The sequence below is a fragment of the Scyliorhinus canicula genome, chromosome 2 (assembly GCF_902713615.1).
Source record: "Scyliorhinus canicula chromosome 2, sScyCan1.1, whole genome shotgun sequence".
Taxonomy (NCBI): domain Eukaryota; kingdom Metazoa; phylum Chordata; class Chondrichthyes; order Carcharhiniformes; family Scyliorhinidae; genus Scyliorhinus; species Scyliorhinus canicula.
Window position 1 is genome coordinate 17,319,550 of NC_052147.1, and position 18,852 is coordinate 17,338,401.

The following is an 18,852-nucleotide window of genomic DNA, read 5'->3' on the forward strand; positions in this document are numbered from 1 at the left end:
TTACACCCAAAGAAGTACTTTTACATAGAATGATACATCGAAAATAGAAGGAGGAGGCCATGCACCTCGTCGAGCCTGCTTCTCCATTCATTATGATCATGGCTAATCATCAAGTTTAATACTCTGATCAATCTCCCCTACCCCGCATCCTTTTAACCCCAAGAGCTATATTTAACTCGTTCTTGAAATTAACTGCATTTTGGCCTCAACTACTTTCTGTAGTAATAAATTCCAAGATTCATCACTCTCTGGGTGAAGAAATTTCTCCTCACCTCAGTCCTAAACTATGACCCTTAGTCCTGGACTCCTCCACCATCAGGAACATTCATTTTGAATCCACCCTGTCTAATCCTGTTAGAATTTTATAAGTTTCGATAAGATTCCCTCTCAACTCTTCTAAACTCCAATGAATATAATCCTAACCGACTTAGTCTCTCCTCATATGACAGTCCTACCATCCCAGAAATCAGCCTGGTAAACTTCGCTTGTGAAGTTGTACGAATTAAGTAATGGCATGATGGGAAAATCGGTCAACTACATGGTACAATGTAAGAAAGGCTGACTCCGCATAACTTAAAGCATGAATAAGATCAGAGAAGGTCAAGCTATTCCAAAATGCCTGACCTCTGTAAATTCTGATAAGGTTAACTCATCATGACCCAGGCTGTATGAGTAAGACAAGATATGGTCAGGGAAGAAGGAGTAACCGACCTCTTAATGTTCTATCAAAGGACAAGATGAGTGATGAGACAAAGAGTCCTAGGAGGTCAGCAGGTTGTACCATGTTTTATGACTTTGCTTATGTTTCCACCTCTGATCGAATTCCTGACTAAGCTGTAGTCACGCAATCTTGATAATGATAATGTATAAATATTGAACTGATTCTCTGTGTAAGCGCAGACTTGAGGAGGAATAAGCAGTGGGTAGGAACTGCTCTCTGAACTCAAGTCGAAACTAACTTTGTTGAGTCTTTCTACCACAGTCCAGAAGCAGGAAAAATATTGACTTCTACACGCTGTGCTCCTTCCATAGCAAGAACATCCTTCCTCAGATAAGGCCATCAAGACTGGCCTCAATATCCAGGTGTGGCCTCAACAATGCCCTATACAATTGCAATAAAACATTCCTATTCCTATATTTCAATCTTCTCACTATGAATTACCATTTGCCTTCTTTATTGCCTGCTGTACCTGCGCACTTTCTTTCAGCGGCTGATGCATGAGGTCACCAAGGTCTCGCTGAGTAATCACCTCTCAATTTACATCATTCAAATGATAATCTACCTTCTTATTTTTGCTACTGAAGCGGATAACCTCACATTTATCCTCATTATACTGCACCTGCCATGCATGTGCCCACTCACTCAGCCTGTCCAAATCCCGCTGAAGTATCTCTGCATCCTTCTCACAGCTCACCCTCCCACCCAACTTTGTATCACCTGCAAATTTGGAGGTAATGCATTTAGTTCCCTCATCCAAATCATTAATATATAACATGAACAGTTGGGGTTCTAGCACAGATCCCTGCGGTACCTCACTCGTCACTGCCTGCGAGTCGGAAAAAGACCCATTTATTCCAACTTTTTGCTTCCTGTCTGCTAACCAGCTTTCGATCCATCTCCAGACATTACCTGCAATCCCATGCGCTTTAACTTTACATAGTAATCTGCTAAGTGAGACCTTGTCGAAAGCCTTCTGAAAGTCTAAATAAACCACATCCACCGGTTCTCCCTCGTCAACTCTACTAGTTACATCTTCAAAGAATTCTGGTAGATTTTGTCAAGCATGATTTCCCTTTCATAAATCCATGCTGACTTTATCTGATTATACCACTGCTTTCCAAGTGCTGTGATATGAAATCCTTGATCATGGATTCCAGCAACTTCCCTACTACCAATGTTAGGCTCACTGGTCTATTGTCCCCAGCTTTCTCTTTACCTCCCTTTTTGAATAGTGGGTTATATAAGCTACCCTCCAATCTGTATGAACTATTCCAGAGTGTAGTCACTGTTGTCGGAAACATGTCAATCAATATGCACACAACAAGCTCTCACAAACAGCAAGCGGATAACGACCAGATAATTTGTTTTTCTGATGTTGATTGAGGGATAAATATTGGCCGGGCACTGGGCCTAACTACGCTTGCTCTTCAACATGGTGCCATGGAACATTTTTTGTCCACCTGAGTGGTGTGATGGAACCTTGCGTCTCATCTGCAAGAGGACACCTCTGACAGTGCAGTAGTCCCTCATTACTTAATTGAATGTTAGCCTTTATGAACTTCCGGTGGCGGCTATGAGGGAGTAGGTCGCACATTTGGTGGCTCCCATTTCGGTCGGACTTTTGGACCTTGTCCCCCGACATTTTTGCGCTTTTGAGCGCGGAACAGGAAAGCAGTACTCAGGCACAGGACCCATACAGAATTGTATGGACTTAAGAAGCCGGAGGGATCGTAAACAGCAGAAGAAGTGGTCAAGTAAGGGCACAGTGGAGGCTGTGAGAGAGACCAGCGTGGCTGGTGTTCAGAGCAAGGCGCCGACAGCCCAGCCCACAATGGTGCAGCTGCTGCAGACTATGCAGGAGGGCTTTTTGGCTCTGAAGCGTGACAACTTGGAGCCGCTACAGAAGTCGAGTGACCGGAAGGAAAAAAGGCTGGATGATCAGGCTAAGAAGCTCCAGCAGTTGGAGAAGTCAGTGGAGGAGCAGGCTGGCTTTCAAATGGTGGCGGATGTGGAGATTCGGAGGTTGATGGACCAGCAAAAAGTGCTTTTTGAAAAGCTGGAGGATCTGGACAACAGGATCTCACCGGCAGAACGTGAGAATCGTGGGCCTCCCGGAGGGGACAGAGGGGCTAGGCGCTGCCGCTTATGTGGAGGGTATGTTTCAGAAGTTCCTGGGGAACAAAGTGTTCCCGTGCCCGCTGGTGGTGGACAGGGTACACAGAGTGCAGGTGAGGCAGCCGTGACGAGGGGGTCCCCAACGAGCGATGGTGGTACGCTTTCACAGGTACCTGGACAAGGAACGGGTGCTGCAATGGGCAAAGAGCACACAAAGCTGTTCTTGGGACAATACCACTCTGCCTGTTTACCAAGATTTGAGTGCTGAGGTGGCCAGGAGGAGGGGAGGCTACCGGCAGGTGAAGGAGATCCTGTATAAAAACAAGGTGAAATTCGGGCTGCTTTTTCTGGTGCGACTGTGAGTTACGTATGAGGGTCAGCACCACTATTGCAAGGAACCCGAAGAGGCAATGGACTTCATTAAGAAGCAAGGGCTGGCCCTGAGTTGAGGGTGTTTGGACTCATGTTAGAACTTTCAAGTATATGTGGTGTCTCTCCTGTTTTGAAAATTGCCTGTATGTTTGGGTCTGTCTGTCGTTTCTTTTTTCGACCTTTTTAGGGGGTTGGAAGGTGGTAGGGATGTGTACTTTTTGCGTGGTTTACCTGAATATTTCCTTTTTGAGCTCTTTGATTAGTTGGAGCTTGGCTGGGGGGAAAATAATAAAGAAAACAGTTAAAAGGGTTGGGTTAACATGGATGCTTCAGGGGAACTTTATGCAATCTTTTCTGTGTCTGTATGGGAAGGACTGAGAGTGCCTGTTATTTCTTATCTCTTTTTTTGTCTTGTTTAACTTGAATTATGCAATTGTGGGAGTTGTTTATGACTTGTATAGAGTGTTTGCTTAAGTAGGGCTGATCTGAGGAAATGATATGGATGGGTCGGGGGAGCGGTGACTGGGAACAATGGGTGGGAGACACGCTGGTGCCGAGGCTGGGAGCCCTAGGCTAGCTGAGTGGGGCTAGTCAATGGAAGCTGAGGAGGGGGGTGTGTGCATATAGTTAGATTAGAGCAGGGGTTAGGTGATAGGATGGTGTTGCGAGGGGGGGGGGGGCAAGGCATGGCAAGAGTGAGGAGGTCATGGGTGGAGCCGGTCAGGAGGCAGGCCAGATGAGGCGCGACACATAGCTGGGGGGATGACCAAGGAAAGGGGATGGCTGATCGGCAAAGGGGGGGGGGGACAAAGTGCCCCCCCCAACCAGGCTGATCACGTGGAATGTTAGAAGATTAAACAAGCCAGTGAAGAGGGCAAGTGTGTTTTCCCATTTGCGGGTTCTGAAGGCAGACATAGTCATGCTGCAGGAGACGCACCTGAAAGTGGCAGACCAGGTTAGGTTAAGGAAGGGCTGGGTCAGTCAGGTCTTTCATTTGGGGCTTGATTCGAAGACGAGGGGTGTTGCGATCCTGATTAATAAAAGGGTACAATTTGAGGCAGAGGGCAGAGTCATGGATGGGGGTGGCAGGTTCGTTATGGTGAGGGGTAAGCTCGAAGCAGTGAGAGTAGTCCTGGTCAGTGCGTATGCCCCTAATTGGGACGATGTGGATTTTATTAGGAGGATGCGAGGGAAGATCCCCGACTTGAACTCGGGTAAGCTGATCATGGGCGGGGACTTTAATACAGTCCTCGACCCGAGCCTGGACCGGTCATGTTCAAGAACGGGCAGGTTGCCAGTGATGGCAAAGGAACTGAGAGGGTTCATGGAGCAAATGGGGGGAGCAAATCCGTGGAGATTTAGCCGGCCGACGGCGAGGGAGTTCTCGTACTACTCCCACGTCCAAACGGTGTATTCCCGAATTGAGTACATTGTTGTGAGTAAGGACCTGCTGGCCGGAATGGTGGGGGCAGAATACTCAGCAATTGCTATATCGGACCATGCTCCGCACTGGGTAGACCTGCAGTTTTTTAAGGAGAGCTTTCAGCACCCGCCATGGAGGCTGGAAGTTGGATTACTCGCGGACGAGGGGTGTGTGAGAGGCTGAGGAAATGCATGCAGAATTACGTCTAGGTGAACGATACTGGAGAAGGCTTGGCAGCGGTGCTCTGGGAGGCGCTGAAGGCAATGGTGAGAGGGGAGCTGATTTCAATCTGGGCGTACAGGGGCAAGACAGACAGGGCAGAGACGGACTGACTGATTAAGGAAATTCTACGGACGGAGGCCAGAGTTACTTAGGAAACAACAGAGGCTTCAGGCCGAATTTGGGGTGCTGACTACAGGCAAGGCTGTAGAGCAGCTTCGAAAGGTAAAAGGCGCGATTTATGAGCATGGTGAGAAGGCCAGTAGAATGCTTGCGCAGCAACTAAGGAAGAGGGAAGCGGCTAGGGAAATAGGGAGGGTAGTGGATGGGGAAGGTAATCTAGTGGGTGACCCGGCAGGGCTGAACAAGGTCTTTAGGGACTTTTATAGGAAGCTGTACACTTCGGAACCATTCGGGGGACCGGGGGGGATAAGGCGATTCCTGGATGGACTGACCTTCGCAAGAGGGGGGAGGGGGTTGGTGGACGGACTGGGGACCCTGGTTAGGACCGAAGAGGTATTGGGGGGCCTGAAGGTCATGCAGTCGGGTAAAGCCTCGCTTCCGGACGGGTATCCGGTGGAGATTTACAAAAGATTTGCCGGGATAGTGGGGCCGGTGCTGGTCAGGGTCTTTAACGTGGCAAGAGACAGAGGGAGTTTACCCCCAACGATGTTGCAGGCCACCACCTCGCTTATTCTGAAACGGGATAAGGACCCGGAGGTCTGTGGGTCATACAGGCCAATCTCTTTGATCAACGTAGACGCAAAGTTACTGGCCAAGATCTTGGCGACCAGAATTGAGGACTGTGTACCGGATGTAATTGTGGAGGACCAAACCGGGTTTGTAAAGGGGAGGCAGCTGGTGGCCAACGTCAGAAGGCTGCTCAACGTGATTATGATGCCCCCGGAGAGTAGTGGTAGCCATGGATGCTGAAAAGGCTTTTGATCGGGTCGAGTGGCATTAATTACTAGGATGATTCGGGTTCGGGGCGGGGTTCATCGACTGGGTTATTACATCAGGCCCCGGAGGCAAGTGTAAGGACGAATAGGTTGACATCGGACTACTTTAGACTGCACCGTGGCACAAGACAGGGCTGTCCTCTCTCCCCACTGCTGTTTGCGCTGGCCATAGAGTTCCGAAGTGTACAGCGCTGGCAATTGTACTGAGAGCTTCTAGGGGCTGGAAAGGGCTGGTCCGGGGGGGAATGGAACATAGAGTCTCGTTATACGCAGACAATCTGCTGTTATATATATCGGACCCAATGGTGGGGATGGACGTATTATGGAAATCCTGAGGGAACTTGCCGGTTCTCAGGATATAAATTGAACATGGCTAAGAGCGAGATGTTCGTAATTCAGGCGAGGGGGCAGGAGAGTAGGCTGAAGCGTTTGCCGTTCAGGCTAGTGGGGGAGAGTTTCCGATATTTGGGGACTCAGGTGGCACGGGATTGGGGCAAGTTGCATAAGCTCAACCTGTCCCGACTGGTGGAACGAGTGAGGGAGGAGGTCCGGAGGTGGGATGCGGTCCTGCTGTCATTGGCGGGGAGGGTGCAGACTGTTAAGATGACAATTCTGCTGCGGTTCTTGTTTGTTTTTCAGTGTCTCCCCATCTTTATCCTTCTTTAAGAGGCTGAATAAAATTATTCTGGGATTTGTATGCGCAGGGAAGTCTCCGCGGGTGAAGAGGGTGATGCTTGAAAGGAACAGAGGAGAAGGGGGGCTGGCATTGCTGAACTTCAGCAACTGTTACTGGGCGGCCAACATAGCGATGATAAGGAAATGGATAGTGGATGCGGGGTCGGTTTGGGAGCGGATGGAGGCTGCTTCGTGCAGGGGCACTAGCTTAGCAGCCCTGGTCACGGCGCCTCTGCCGCTTCTGCCGGCACGGTACTCCACCGGCCCGATAGTGGTGGTGGCACTTCGGATCTGGGGCCAGTGGAGGAGGCATGTAGGGAGGTAAGAGCATCGGTGTGGACCTCAATCTGCGGCAACCACCGATTTGCCCCGGGGAACATGGTATCAACTGTGGAGGAGGCCGGGGATTGTGAGGATGGGGGATCTGTTCCTGGAAGGGACCTTTCCGAGCATGAGGGTGCTGGAGGAGAAGTTTGGGTTGGCGAGAGGGAACGACTTTGGATACTTAACAGGTGCGGGATTTTGTACGCAGACTGGTGCCGTCCTTCCCACGTCTCCCGCCGAAAGGGTGGTAGGACAGGGTAGTTTCTAAGGGAGAGGTGGGAGAGGGTATAGTCTCAGACGGTATCTGGGAAAAAGCCCTGAGCAGAGTGAACACGACCGCAACATGCGCCAGCCTCAGCCTGATCCAGTTTAAGGTCGTGCACCGGGCCCACATGACGGGGGCTCGGATGAGCAGATTCTTCGGGCTGGAGGACAAGTGTGCTAGATGCGCCGGAGGGCCGGCTAACCGTGCAGACATGTTCTGTTCGTGCCCTAAACTCAGGGGGTATTGGCAGGGATTCGCAGATCTCATGTCCCGGGTATTGAAAACTGGTGTGGGAATGATCCGAGGTGGCAATCTTTGGGCTTTCGGAGGACCCGGGAGTCCAGGAAGAGAGAGAGAGGCCGACGTTCTGGCCTTTGCTTCCCTGGTAGCCCAGCTACCATACTGTTAGCATGGAGGGACTCAAAGCCCCCGAGGGTTGAGGTATGGCTATCGGACATGGCGAGCTTTCTTGGCCTGGAGAAAGTCAAGTTCGCCTTGAGAGGTTCGCTATTAGGTTTCGCCCGAAAGTGGCAGCCATTTATTGACTTCTTTGCAGAGGAGTAAGCGTCAGCAGGTGGGCGGGGGGCTGGGGTAGAGTACAGTAGAGTAGGGGGATATCGAGGCAGGTCCATGCGTGAACAGAGCCGTGGTTTACACTATGTTTAATTTGTGTCTTGACTTCTTTTTTTGAACTGTACAATGTCACTTTTTCTATATGCCTAAAATACCTTAATAAAGTTGTTTTCTAAAAAAAAAGAATGTTAGCCTGTATTTTTTCACTTAAGTAATCAACTCAGATATTATTCCCTGAACAGAGAAGTTAATTCTAAATCCATCAATGTATCCAAAATTTTAAAATGTTTGAAATATTATTTCCGCTGTTTGGTAAACGATATTACTTAGGACCACAAGAATCAGAAAGAGGGATGTTAGAAAATACTTTTAAGTGAAGGTTTATTAAATATGTAATACATTATTACACTGGGCTACGAAAGCCAAATATATCATGATTTTTAAGACTGAGTTCAACAAGCATTTGAAAAAGATTAAAGGATATGCGAATAGCGCAGCAAAATAGAATAACAGTATGTAGCTCCAACATGAAACTGGTACAATAAATCCAATGTCCTTCAAAGCTGAAAGTGTAGTACAACTGGGGCTATATTTGTGCATTAGTGCAGACTCTACTTTCACTTTACAGGAAATAGTCATTGTTTAAATTAAAAGTATCCCATATATATGCTTGATGCTCCTAGTTAAGTTGTTGGCCAAGTTAATAAATTGTTTAAAAAACCTGTTTGTTTTTCAGATCTTGGCTCTTTTTCAATATTAATCCCATATTATATTCAAATTTACTGAAGGGATCATTCAGTGCACACTAGAGAAAAATTACCAACTGTTTACTAGATGTATACTGTAAGGTCTCTGTTACTTGCAATGTCAGCTGATTTAGCCTGGTAATAGTTGTAACATTGGTATAAAACAATTATGGGGTACTTATATGGTTTCAGTTAAAGCATAAATCTAAAGTTAAAGCACCACATCATCCCAGAATGAAATTAAGCTCCAGTGGGAGGAAGTTTTATTCCACTACATTCTGTAGTTGAGTCATATTACACTTCATAAGTTTATGGTTGATGTAAAGTGGAAAATGACAAAACGTAGCCTGAAAATGCACCCTTAACAACCATGAACAAAGAATGTCCTAAAAAAAAATTGAAAGTGCTTTGTCATAAAACATTCACCAAAATCTGTTAGACATTTCACTACTGAGATTATGCACCCGACTCGGTGACTCAACAAGGCCTAATGAGATCTTGCGAGACATCGCAATCTGGATATCGCCCTCACTGGGTGGGATCCAGATTCGCATATTTAAGTGAGCAGTCAGCTTCACTTAAACATGTCTGCACCGGAGTACCCAGTATCGAATGCCCGTGCCTGGGAGACCTCACCATGGTACTGTTTCCAAGGGCACTTAGGGGGCAGAGTGGTACCCTGGCCTCCCTGATGCCACCTGTGCACTGCTAGTCTGGCACCTTACATTGCCACTCAGGGGCGCTGTCAAGGTGCAGGGTGCCAGGTTGCCTGTGCCATGGATCGGGACTAGGGGTGCCCTGCCCTTATGAGGTGGGGTGAGGAGGGCTCCTAAGGGATCCTGAGGCCACATTGGGGGGCTGGGAAATTGGGGAAGCATTTAAAAATGGCATCCCCATCTCTTCCTGCAAACTAAGTTAGTCAGTGCAGGAAGTGAGGGGAGTGCGGCCTCGGTGGAGCATCTGTGCTGGCTTCGCTTTCAGTGAACCATTCCCTGTGGTAGTGAGTTCCACATTACCATCACTCTTTGATATCGAAATGTGCATCTAAAACAGTTGATCGTGGCGATTAATTAAGGGAGCTACGTTCAGAATTTTAAAAAAATTTAAAAATCAAATCAGTCAATAGGGCAGCACGGTAGCATAGTGGTTAGCACAGTTGCTTCACAGCTCAAGGGTCCGAGGTTCGATTCCCGGCTTGGGTCACTGTCTGTGTGGCGTCTGCATGTTCTCCCCCAGTGTGCGTGGGTTTCCTCCTGGTGCTCCAGTTTCCTCCTACAGTCCAAAGATGTGCAGGTTAGGTGGATTGGCTCTGCTAAATTGCCCTAGTGACCAAAAAGGTTAATTGGGGTTACTGGGTTAAGGGGATGGTGTGGAGGAAGTGTGTGCTTGAGTGGGGTGCTCCTTCCAAGGGCTGGTGCAGACTCGATGGGCCAAATGGCCTCCTTCTGCACTGTAAATTCTATGATTCTATGATCCGAGCCTGGCCTCTCTGTGCAATGCCTGCTGATGGCTGACTAGTCAGGAGTGGTATCAATAAGTACTTTTTGTCAGCATTCCTTTCATTTATGAGGGGGACTAGGCTCGGGGGTTAATGTGAGGTGGCCCTGATCAGATCTTTGTCAAAGAAAATAATGTTTCATTGATAATATATGTATTGATATAGCTACAAAAGAATTGCATACATCAAAAAAGGAGCAAAAACATGATAAGAATGTTTGGGATTCCCTGACGCTCCTTTTTAAAAAGGAAGGGAGAAAACGGGGAATTATAGACTGGTTAGCCAGACATCGGTGGTGAGGAAAATGCTGGAGTCAATTATTAAGGATGAAATAACTGAGCATTTGGAAAGCAGGGACAGGATTGGTCCAAGTCAGCATGGATTCACTAAAGGGAAATGATGCTTGACAAATCTGGAATTTTTTAAGGATGTGACCAGTTGAGTGAACAAGGGTGAACCAGTGGATGTTGTGTATATGGACATTCAAAAGGCTTTCGACAAGGTCCCACACAAGAGCCAAAAGGCCTACACTTGCACCTATTTTCTATGTTTCTATGAACGTCTGCACAGCATGAATGTCTCCACCACACAAACAGTTACCATCCTCCTGGCAGGATAGCACAAGGTCTAACTAGTGAGGAGACCCATATTAAGAGAAACAGGACAGGGGTGACAGAGACTTTCGCCAATGTCAGTTGCGCAGCCACAGGTACCACTGTTGGTAGGGACTGGTGGTGAGGAGAGAAGCTCCCCACGTGTTATGCTGGGTGCCTGTCACTGATGGGGTGTAGTGCAATGAACTACATCATCTCGAAGGGGCCAAGGTTGGGGGGGGGGGGGGACATGAACGCAGTACAGCTCAGGGTGACCATGTATCCTTGTGTCAAGGGAATCCTCATCTTGCTGTCACTAACCCCTACCCCTGTGCAGAGACATGGGTTTTGGACTACAGTCAGCTGTGTTCGCTATCTACATGGCTGCTGCTGCCATTGTGAATGCGTGGCAGGGAGGGTGCAGGGTCAGCTCAGGGAAGATGCTGCACAAGAAGTGTCTGCCACAAAAGAGTAGGGGCCAGCCGGCCAGCAGTCTAACAGGCCGATGAGGAGGTGCGAAGAGTGTGGCCCATCAGGCCATGTGTATATACCATCAGGACCTGTCCATTGAGGAACTGCTGAATCTTGTCTGCCGCCAACGGCTCCGACTCACCAGGGATACTGGGTGTCACCTAGCGCCATTGGGTACAGAGGAGGATACCCGTTCCTGGTGACTGTCAAGTTGATGGCTGCCCTGCACTATTTTGCCTCTGGTTCATTCCAGGACTCGAGCTGTGTCCTGTGTCAAATTTTACAAATGTCTGTGCAAAGGTGCATCTGCGCTATCACGGATGCTCTATGCGCCTGGGCATCAGACTGCACCACCTACAATCTGGACCAGATCCAAAATGCCCGGGCAGGACTTGCCACCATCGCTGGCACATCCCAGGTCTAGGGGCAATCGATGGCACACACAGGAGCCAGTTGGTGAGTCTCTAAAGTGCCGGCTATCCAACAGGCCGAGGAGGTGCCGTATTAGGCCACGTGTTTACCATCAGAGCCTGTCCACATGGATCAGCATGGAGTGCCCTTCATCAATATGAAGAGCTTCCACTCCATAAATGTAGGGTTGGTGTGCGACCACCAGCTGTATGTCATGCACATCTGAGCTTGATATCCAGGCAGCACGCACAATGCATACATCCTGGCGCACATGTTGGTTCCTGGAATATTTGAGGTGAGTAACTCCCAGATAGATGTGAACATTTTTACCGAGGTTTTAATAATATTACTGCAAAAATACAAAATATAAAGTAATACAATTTCTTATAGTCATCACAAGAGACAGATAAGCTGTGGCACCTGGAATTACCAAAGTATAAAGACTGATGGCTGCTTGCCAAGAACCAGAGCTGTTACACCTTGATGGAAGCCCTTGTTGATGAAAACCACTGGCTGGTCCATGAGAGCCTTGAATCATGTGTGCATCATGTGTGCAGTCGATCGCACCCTGCATCTGGGGGAATAATAGCCTCAAACCCAATTACCTTCAAAGCTTGACTATCTAGATTTAGTGCAACAGTGCATATAGTCGCTGGCCTTCTTGAAAAGGGCACTGGTCACCACCTTCATGGATCAATGTTCTGCAGACGAATAGATCCCAGCCATATCTCCAGTGGATTCATGGAAGATCAGAAGGGGAGAGGTTCAGTGCCATGGTGACCTTCAGAGCAACTGATTCTCATGAGGCTCAGCTCATCCTGCTGCATGGCACACAGATCAATAAAAACTCCCGAGAGAAGTTCATTCCTCGGTAGCACTGCCATTTGAACATCTGCAGATAGCTGAGCCTCTCAAGGCTAACCTCTTCTGCATGCACAAGGCTGTTGCATGTTCCTCTTTCTCCTTTTCCTGTGGCCCCAGGCCCTCCTATTGATCCTGAGGTTGCTGACCTGACGTTGCCTTTTGATGGACTTCTCCTCTGCTCTTCTTTAATGGGGCCCCAAAGCATAGATGAATGAGGCTCAAGGCAGGTGGCCTCTTTGTCTGCAGAAGACCGTTTATGCAAATAGTACAGTCCCTCCTTTCCCTCACCCATGTCTTTTGGTCAAGTGCCACTGCCCTGAAGACATCCAGGCAGCTTATCATCCATTCCTGGCTTCATTATGTTGTTGTCTACGTTACTCCATCATCCCAGGCATGGTACTGGCTCTCTCAATAGTGGTTGGAGAGAGGTAGCACTGAGCTCCCGCTTGCTTGCCATTTCTCATTACCAGGCAAAGCCCTGAAGCTCCATGGTTGCTGTGCACCATTAGTAAAATTTAAAAGCACCATGAAATTGCTACCGGTTGGACAGTTAATTGCCTCAATTACCTTTCCACCATGTCAATGTCTTTTGTTCTAATTTTATGCCTCCCTGAGCCATTTCCAAGTCCATTGCAAAAAGCTCAGTGAAATGTCAACCATTGTTGAATTGGATGTGACAACTCTCAAGGTTATCTTTGTGAATCCCAACTACCAAACAATAAAAAAACGATATATCCGTTCAAGTGCTTACCTCGCAAAGACACACTTTCACAAATAACCTTCTAGAGGTTGCACGATGCGCACACTTTTTCATTTCTGAGGTGCTCCGTGATTAACAGACTCAGCTCATGGCACACTTATAATTCATTATTAATTCATGAAATGATAAATAATTTCTATCTTCGGTTTGTACCAGGATCTACAGTTTCATATCAGTTCAGCTCGTTACCTTTGCACCTTTAAAAATATATAAGTACATCGTGCTGATGCGATGTCGAGAATTTTTTCAATTAAACAAATATTCATATCTCTTTATTGTGGCCAAAGTTCAGGTATTCCTCCCATTAGGAAGTCCACCTTACTGCGTCATAGGGCTAAGGAAAGATTTATATCTTTAGAGATAGTTATAACAATGATTGGTTATATTTGTTAGGGTTGCACAGTCAAATCAGGTATAACTTTTCTAGAACTACTATAATTCAATAAAAAATATATTTTTCAAGAGAACACTATTACCCAAAATTATTACAATCACACATCTCAGCTACCATGTGGTGCAAAGTAATGCTATGAAAGTCCAAATAAATACCAACAAAGATTAGAGAAGTTTGAATGAAAAACACAGAAACATAGGAATTTGGAGGAATAAGCAATTCAGCCCCTCAAGCTTGCTCTGCCATTTAATTAGATCACGTCTGATCCCTTTCTGGTCCCAAATACCCACCTGCTCTCCATACCCATTTTTAAAATCAGAAATATATCTATCTCCGAGGGCAGCACGGTAGCACAACTGCATAGTACTGTGGCTTCACAGCCCCAGGGTCCGGGTTGGATTCCCTGCAAGGTCACGGTCTGTGCGGTGTCTGCACGCTCTCCCCGTGTCTGCGTGGATTTCCTCCGGGTGCTCCGGTTTCCTCCCACAGTCCAAAGACATGCAGGTTAGGTGGATTGGCCATGATAAATTGCCCTTAGTGACCAAAAAGATTACGGGGATAGGGTGGAAGTGAGGGCTTAATTGGGTCGGTGCAGACTCGATGGGCCGAATGGCCTCCTCCTGCACTGTATGTTCTATGTTCTTCTTTAAACCATTGAATGACTCAGACTCCACAGCAATATAGGGCAGCGAGTTCCACAAATTCACCATCCTCTGCAAGAAACAGTTTCTCCTCAACTCAGTTCTAAATCTATTACCTCTCAACCTATGTAGAATTACAGAATTCCTACAGTGCAGGAGGAGGCCATTCGGCCATAGAGTCCACACCAACCCTCTGAAAGAACACTCTACCTAGGCTGCATTCCCCACCTAACCTGCACATCCCTGGAAACTAAGGGACAATTTAACATGGCCAACCCACCTAACCTGCACATCTTTGGATTGTGGGAGGAAACCGGAGCACCCAGAGGATTCCCACGCAGACACCGGGAGAACGTCCAAACTCCACAGTCACACGAGGCCGGAATTGATCCTTGATGCTGTGAGGCAGCAGTGCAAACTACTATGCCACCGTGCCGCCCTTTTATCTGTAACTTCTCATTCTTGATTGCCTCACAAGGGGGACCATTTGGTCTATGTTTACATTATCAATCTCTTTTAGTATTTTATATATCTCGATCAGACCCTCTCTTGTCCTTCTAAACTCCATAAACTCCGAGTATAAGCCCAAACTGCTTAATCTCTCCTCGTACATCAACCCTTTCATCCCTGGAATCAATCTGGTCAACCTCCCCTGAACTGCCGCAATGCCCCCACATCCTTCCTCAAATAAGGAGACCAAAACTGGACACAATACTCCAGATGTGGTCTCACCAACACCCTATACAATTGAACCACACTTCTCTACTTTTATATTCTAGTTCTTTTGCAATAAACATTAACATTCCATTTGCATTTTTAATTACATACTGTACCTGCATACTGAATTTCTGCGATTCATGAACAAAGATACCCAGATCCCTCTGCCCAGATGCATTTTGAATCTATTTTCCATTTAGATAATAATACGGCTTTCTATTTTATCGGCCAAAATGGATAACCGCACACTAGTCTACCATTAAACTCCAATCTCCTAGCCTATCTCTATCTGTCTGTAAAATCTTTATCTCCTCTTCACTGCTTTCCCACCTATGTTAGTATCATCCACAAACTTGCTATGTTACACTGATTGAAAATCATTCATATAGATTGTAAACAATTGAGGCCCGAGGACTGCCCCTGCAGCAACCCGATAGTTACAGTTCGCGAGCCAAAGAAGGGCCCATTTATCCCAACCCTCTGCTTTCGGTCAGTCAAGCCAACCCTCAATCCAATCTAGTGTGATCAATACCTGTGATCTCACCTTCTTATTCAGTCTTTTGTGCGGCACCTTGTCAGACGTCTTCTGGAAGTCTAGATATACCACGACCACATGTTCCCCACTATCCAACTTGATGCTCATATCCTCAAAGAACTCAAGCAAGTTTGTCAAGCATGACTTACCGTTCATGAAACCATGGTGGAAATGGTGGATTGAGCTTTGTCTTTCGAAACGTTCAGTCATCTCCTCCTTAATAATTAATTCCAGCAACTTCCCCACCACAGTGGTCAAAGCTAACCAGTCTATAGTTTCCTACTTTTTGCCTCTCTCCTTTTCTGAATTGGGGTGCTACATCAGCGCACTTCCAATCCACCAGGACTTCTCCAGAATCCATGGAATTTTGAAATACCATAGCCAATGTATCCACTATTTCCCTGCCACCTCCCTTAATACCTTAGGGTGCAGGTAATCAGGTCCCAGAGACTTATCTGCCTTTAATCCCATTAGTTTATTCAATACCATCTCCCTAGTGATGGTTATTGCACTAAATGACTCCGCATTAACTGCAGTTCTTGGAAAATTTGCATTATCCTCGATCGTGAAGACTGAAGCAAAATTTTGGTTCAGAGCTTCCGCCATCTCGGTGTTCCCCATTGTTACCTCACCAGTATTGACTTCTAAAGGGCCAACATTTACTTTAGCTATTCTCTTCTCTCTATATACTTATAGAAGCTTTTGGTATCAGTGTTTATGTTTTCTGCTGGTTTCCTTTCATAGTTCATCTTGGCTCTTTTGATTTGATTTTAGTAGTCTTTTGCTGAACCTTACAATTCTCCATCTTGCCACTAGTTTTTGCAGTATGATATGCCCTAGTTTTTGCTTTTCTGCCTTCCTTGATTTTATTGCTTAGCCATGGAACATTTTTCTCCCTTTTACAATTCTCATTCCTCTCGGGAATATACTTTAATTGAGAGGTATTTAATATCTCCCGGAACATCTGCCATTGTTCCTCAACTGTCCGACCCTCAATTATTTGTGCCCAGTATACTTGGGCCAGGCCTGTATAATTACCTCTGCCCAACGCTAAAACTCTAGGTTGGCAATCTGTCTTCTCTCACTCAATCTGAATTTGAAATTCTAGCATGCTGTGATCACGCCTTCCAAGAGGATCCTCAATAACAAGATTATTTATCAACCCTTCTTCATTATATACAAAAAAACACAATGGTTTAAAAAATGTGATTCTACATGATTTATTACTTTGGGCAAAGACATTCTCCATTATTTGTAGCAGAATGATAATTATATTATTTTTTTCCTCGAGTTATCATTTCACTACGAATATTTATTGCATAACTTTGATCTATCTCAGTACGTATCAATGTGAAGGATGTTAGTGTTAAAGAATGAAACACTGGAAGTGAAATAAATTTACACTTCCCCCAAATGTGTTTAATTTTAATCTCAGAAGCATGCATCAATTATTAACTTAACTGGGTTAAGGGGATAGGGTGGAGGTGTTGACCTTGGATGGGTGCTCTTTCCAGGAGCCGGTGCAGACTCGATGGGCCAAATGGCCTCCTTCTGCACTGTAAATTCTATGATCTATGATTTTCCCCTCTTTGCAAGCTAGCTATGCATGTAGCCTTTCTGAATAAATCTGTCAAACTGGCCACATGCAGTGGACTGAAATTTCCTCAAACTAATTCCATATACAATAATTGACAAAGAGAATGCTCATCTTTTTAGTCTAGAGTAGAGTCAAAATCATCTAATTGAGCTAAAATACAGCATGCAAAATTAGTGGACTTTAAACGCAAATACAGTACTTACATCCTTCTAATCTTACATCCTCATTCTTTTCCTTTGAGGTTAAATCAGAATCCTTGATGGTGCTCTGCTGACTGTCAAGATATTGTTCGGAGGTAATCTGAGCTAATTCATGTTCTTCAGCAGGTCTCACTGAGATCTGGATGTGAGACCTGGAGTAATGATAGCCATGACCCGCTGGGCAGATTTCATTGAACACAACTGAAACATAACAAAGATTTGATGAAAATATTATTAAAGCAGGAATGCAGATGTTTTGTGCTGTCAAATTGTTGAAAAGATGAATGTTTGAATGACAAAGCTTTGTTAAAAACCTAAAGTTAAAAAAATCTATGTTATGAGAATTAAACTTAGTCTAGTACCGTTCTCTGTCATCCTGAAGTCAGTTACATACCATAAATCATTTCCATTAGTACAGTAAGAATAATGCATTTGCAATTTATTTTTCAACTTGAATGCTGAGTACATTTGCACACCTTAGATAGGCAAGTGCAATACTTTGGGTGAACAACATATATTTTAGAAAATTAACTTCTAGCATAAAAGGTTCTTGGCAGATCAGTATAACGTGGATAAATGTGAGGTTATCCTCTTCAGCAGCAAAAATGGGAAGGCAGATTATTATTTGAATGGTTGTGAATTGAGAGAGGTAGATACTCAGCAGGATCTTGGTGTCCTTGTGCATCAGTCACTGAAAGTAAACGCGCAGGTACATCAGGCAGTAAAGGAGGGAAATGGTATGTTGGTCTTCATCGTGAGAGGATTTGAGTATAGGAATAGGGATGTTTTACTACAATAGGGCAATTGCGAGGCCACACCTAGAGCACAGTTTTGTTGTCCTTATTGGAGGATGAATGTTTTTGCTATGGTGGGAAAGCAGCAAAGGTTTACCAGGCTGATTTCTAGGATGGGGGACTGTCATATGAGGAGAGAATAAATCGGTTAGAATTATATTCGTTGGAGTTTAGAAGAGTGAAAGGGGGGGATCTCATGGAAGCATATAAAATTATAACAGGATTGGACAGGGTAGATTCAGAAAGAATGTTCCCGATGGTGGATGTGTCCAGAACCAGAGGTCACAGTCTGAGGATAGGGTAGACCATTTAGGATAGAGATGAGGAGAAATTTCTTTACCCAAAGAGTGGTGAGACTGTGGAATTTGTTATCACAGGAAGTAGTTGAGTCCAAAATGTTGTATCATTTCAAGTGCAGTTAGATATAGCACTTAGGGCGAAGGGGATCAAAGGATATGGGGGAAAGCGGGATTAGGCTATTGAGTTGATTGATCATCCATGATCATAATGAATGGCATTGTGGGCTTGAAGGGCCGAACGGCCTCCTCCTGCTCCTATTTTTTCTATGTTTCTATGAACCAGATAGACTACATGGTCAGCGTGTTGGAGCAAAAGATCACAGTTCGGAAGCCCTAGTCAGAATCATGCAGGATTGGTAAGTGGGAAGGTGATGAGGGAGTATGTGGGTGTGTGGGTCCAAAGGTGGTTCAAGGATTCTTTATAATTCCTGAAGAAGGATCCCTGCTCCTTCTGGCCCACAAGCGAACCTAAAATGCAAATACAAAAACTTATCTTCCTTAGAGCCTTTTCCGTTCCTGATATATTGGCCTGGCAGGGAAGCAGCAATTGCTCCCTTATTCTGGCTTTGGAATAAAGTAGCTATTAACAATCAGAACCAAGAAGGGGTGATCTAATTTTCAAAAATTAAAAAATACTCATCCGCCCTAGGTTTCATACTTGGGACCACAATAAATAAACAGTAAAC

The 18,852-nt window shown here is 45.8% G+C and overlaps 1 protein-coding gene across 1 annotated transcript in view; it reads right to left on the reverse strand.

The window, feature by feature from the left end:
• The window catches only part of LOC119951242 (latent-transforming growth factor beta-binding protein 2-like), a 677,784-nt gene that overhangs the window by 305,546 nt on the left and 353,386 nt on the right, over positions 1 to 18,852 (reverse strand). Inside the window, exon 12 of the mRNA XM_038774298.1 lies at positions 17,077 to 17,274. Within this exon, the coding sequence (XP_038630226.1) occupies positions 17,077 to 17,274 (198 nt within the window). The remainder of the gene's footprint in view (positions 1 to 17,076; positions 17,275 to 18,852) is intronic.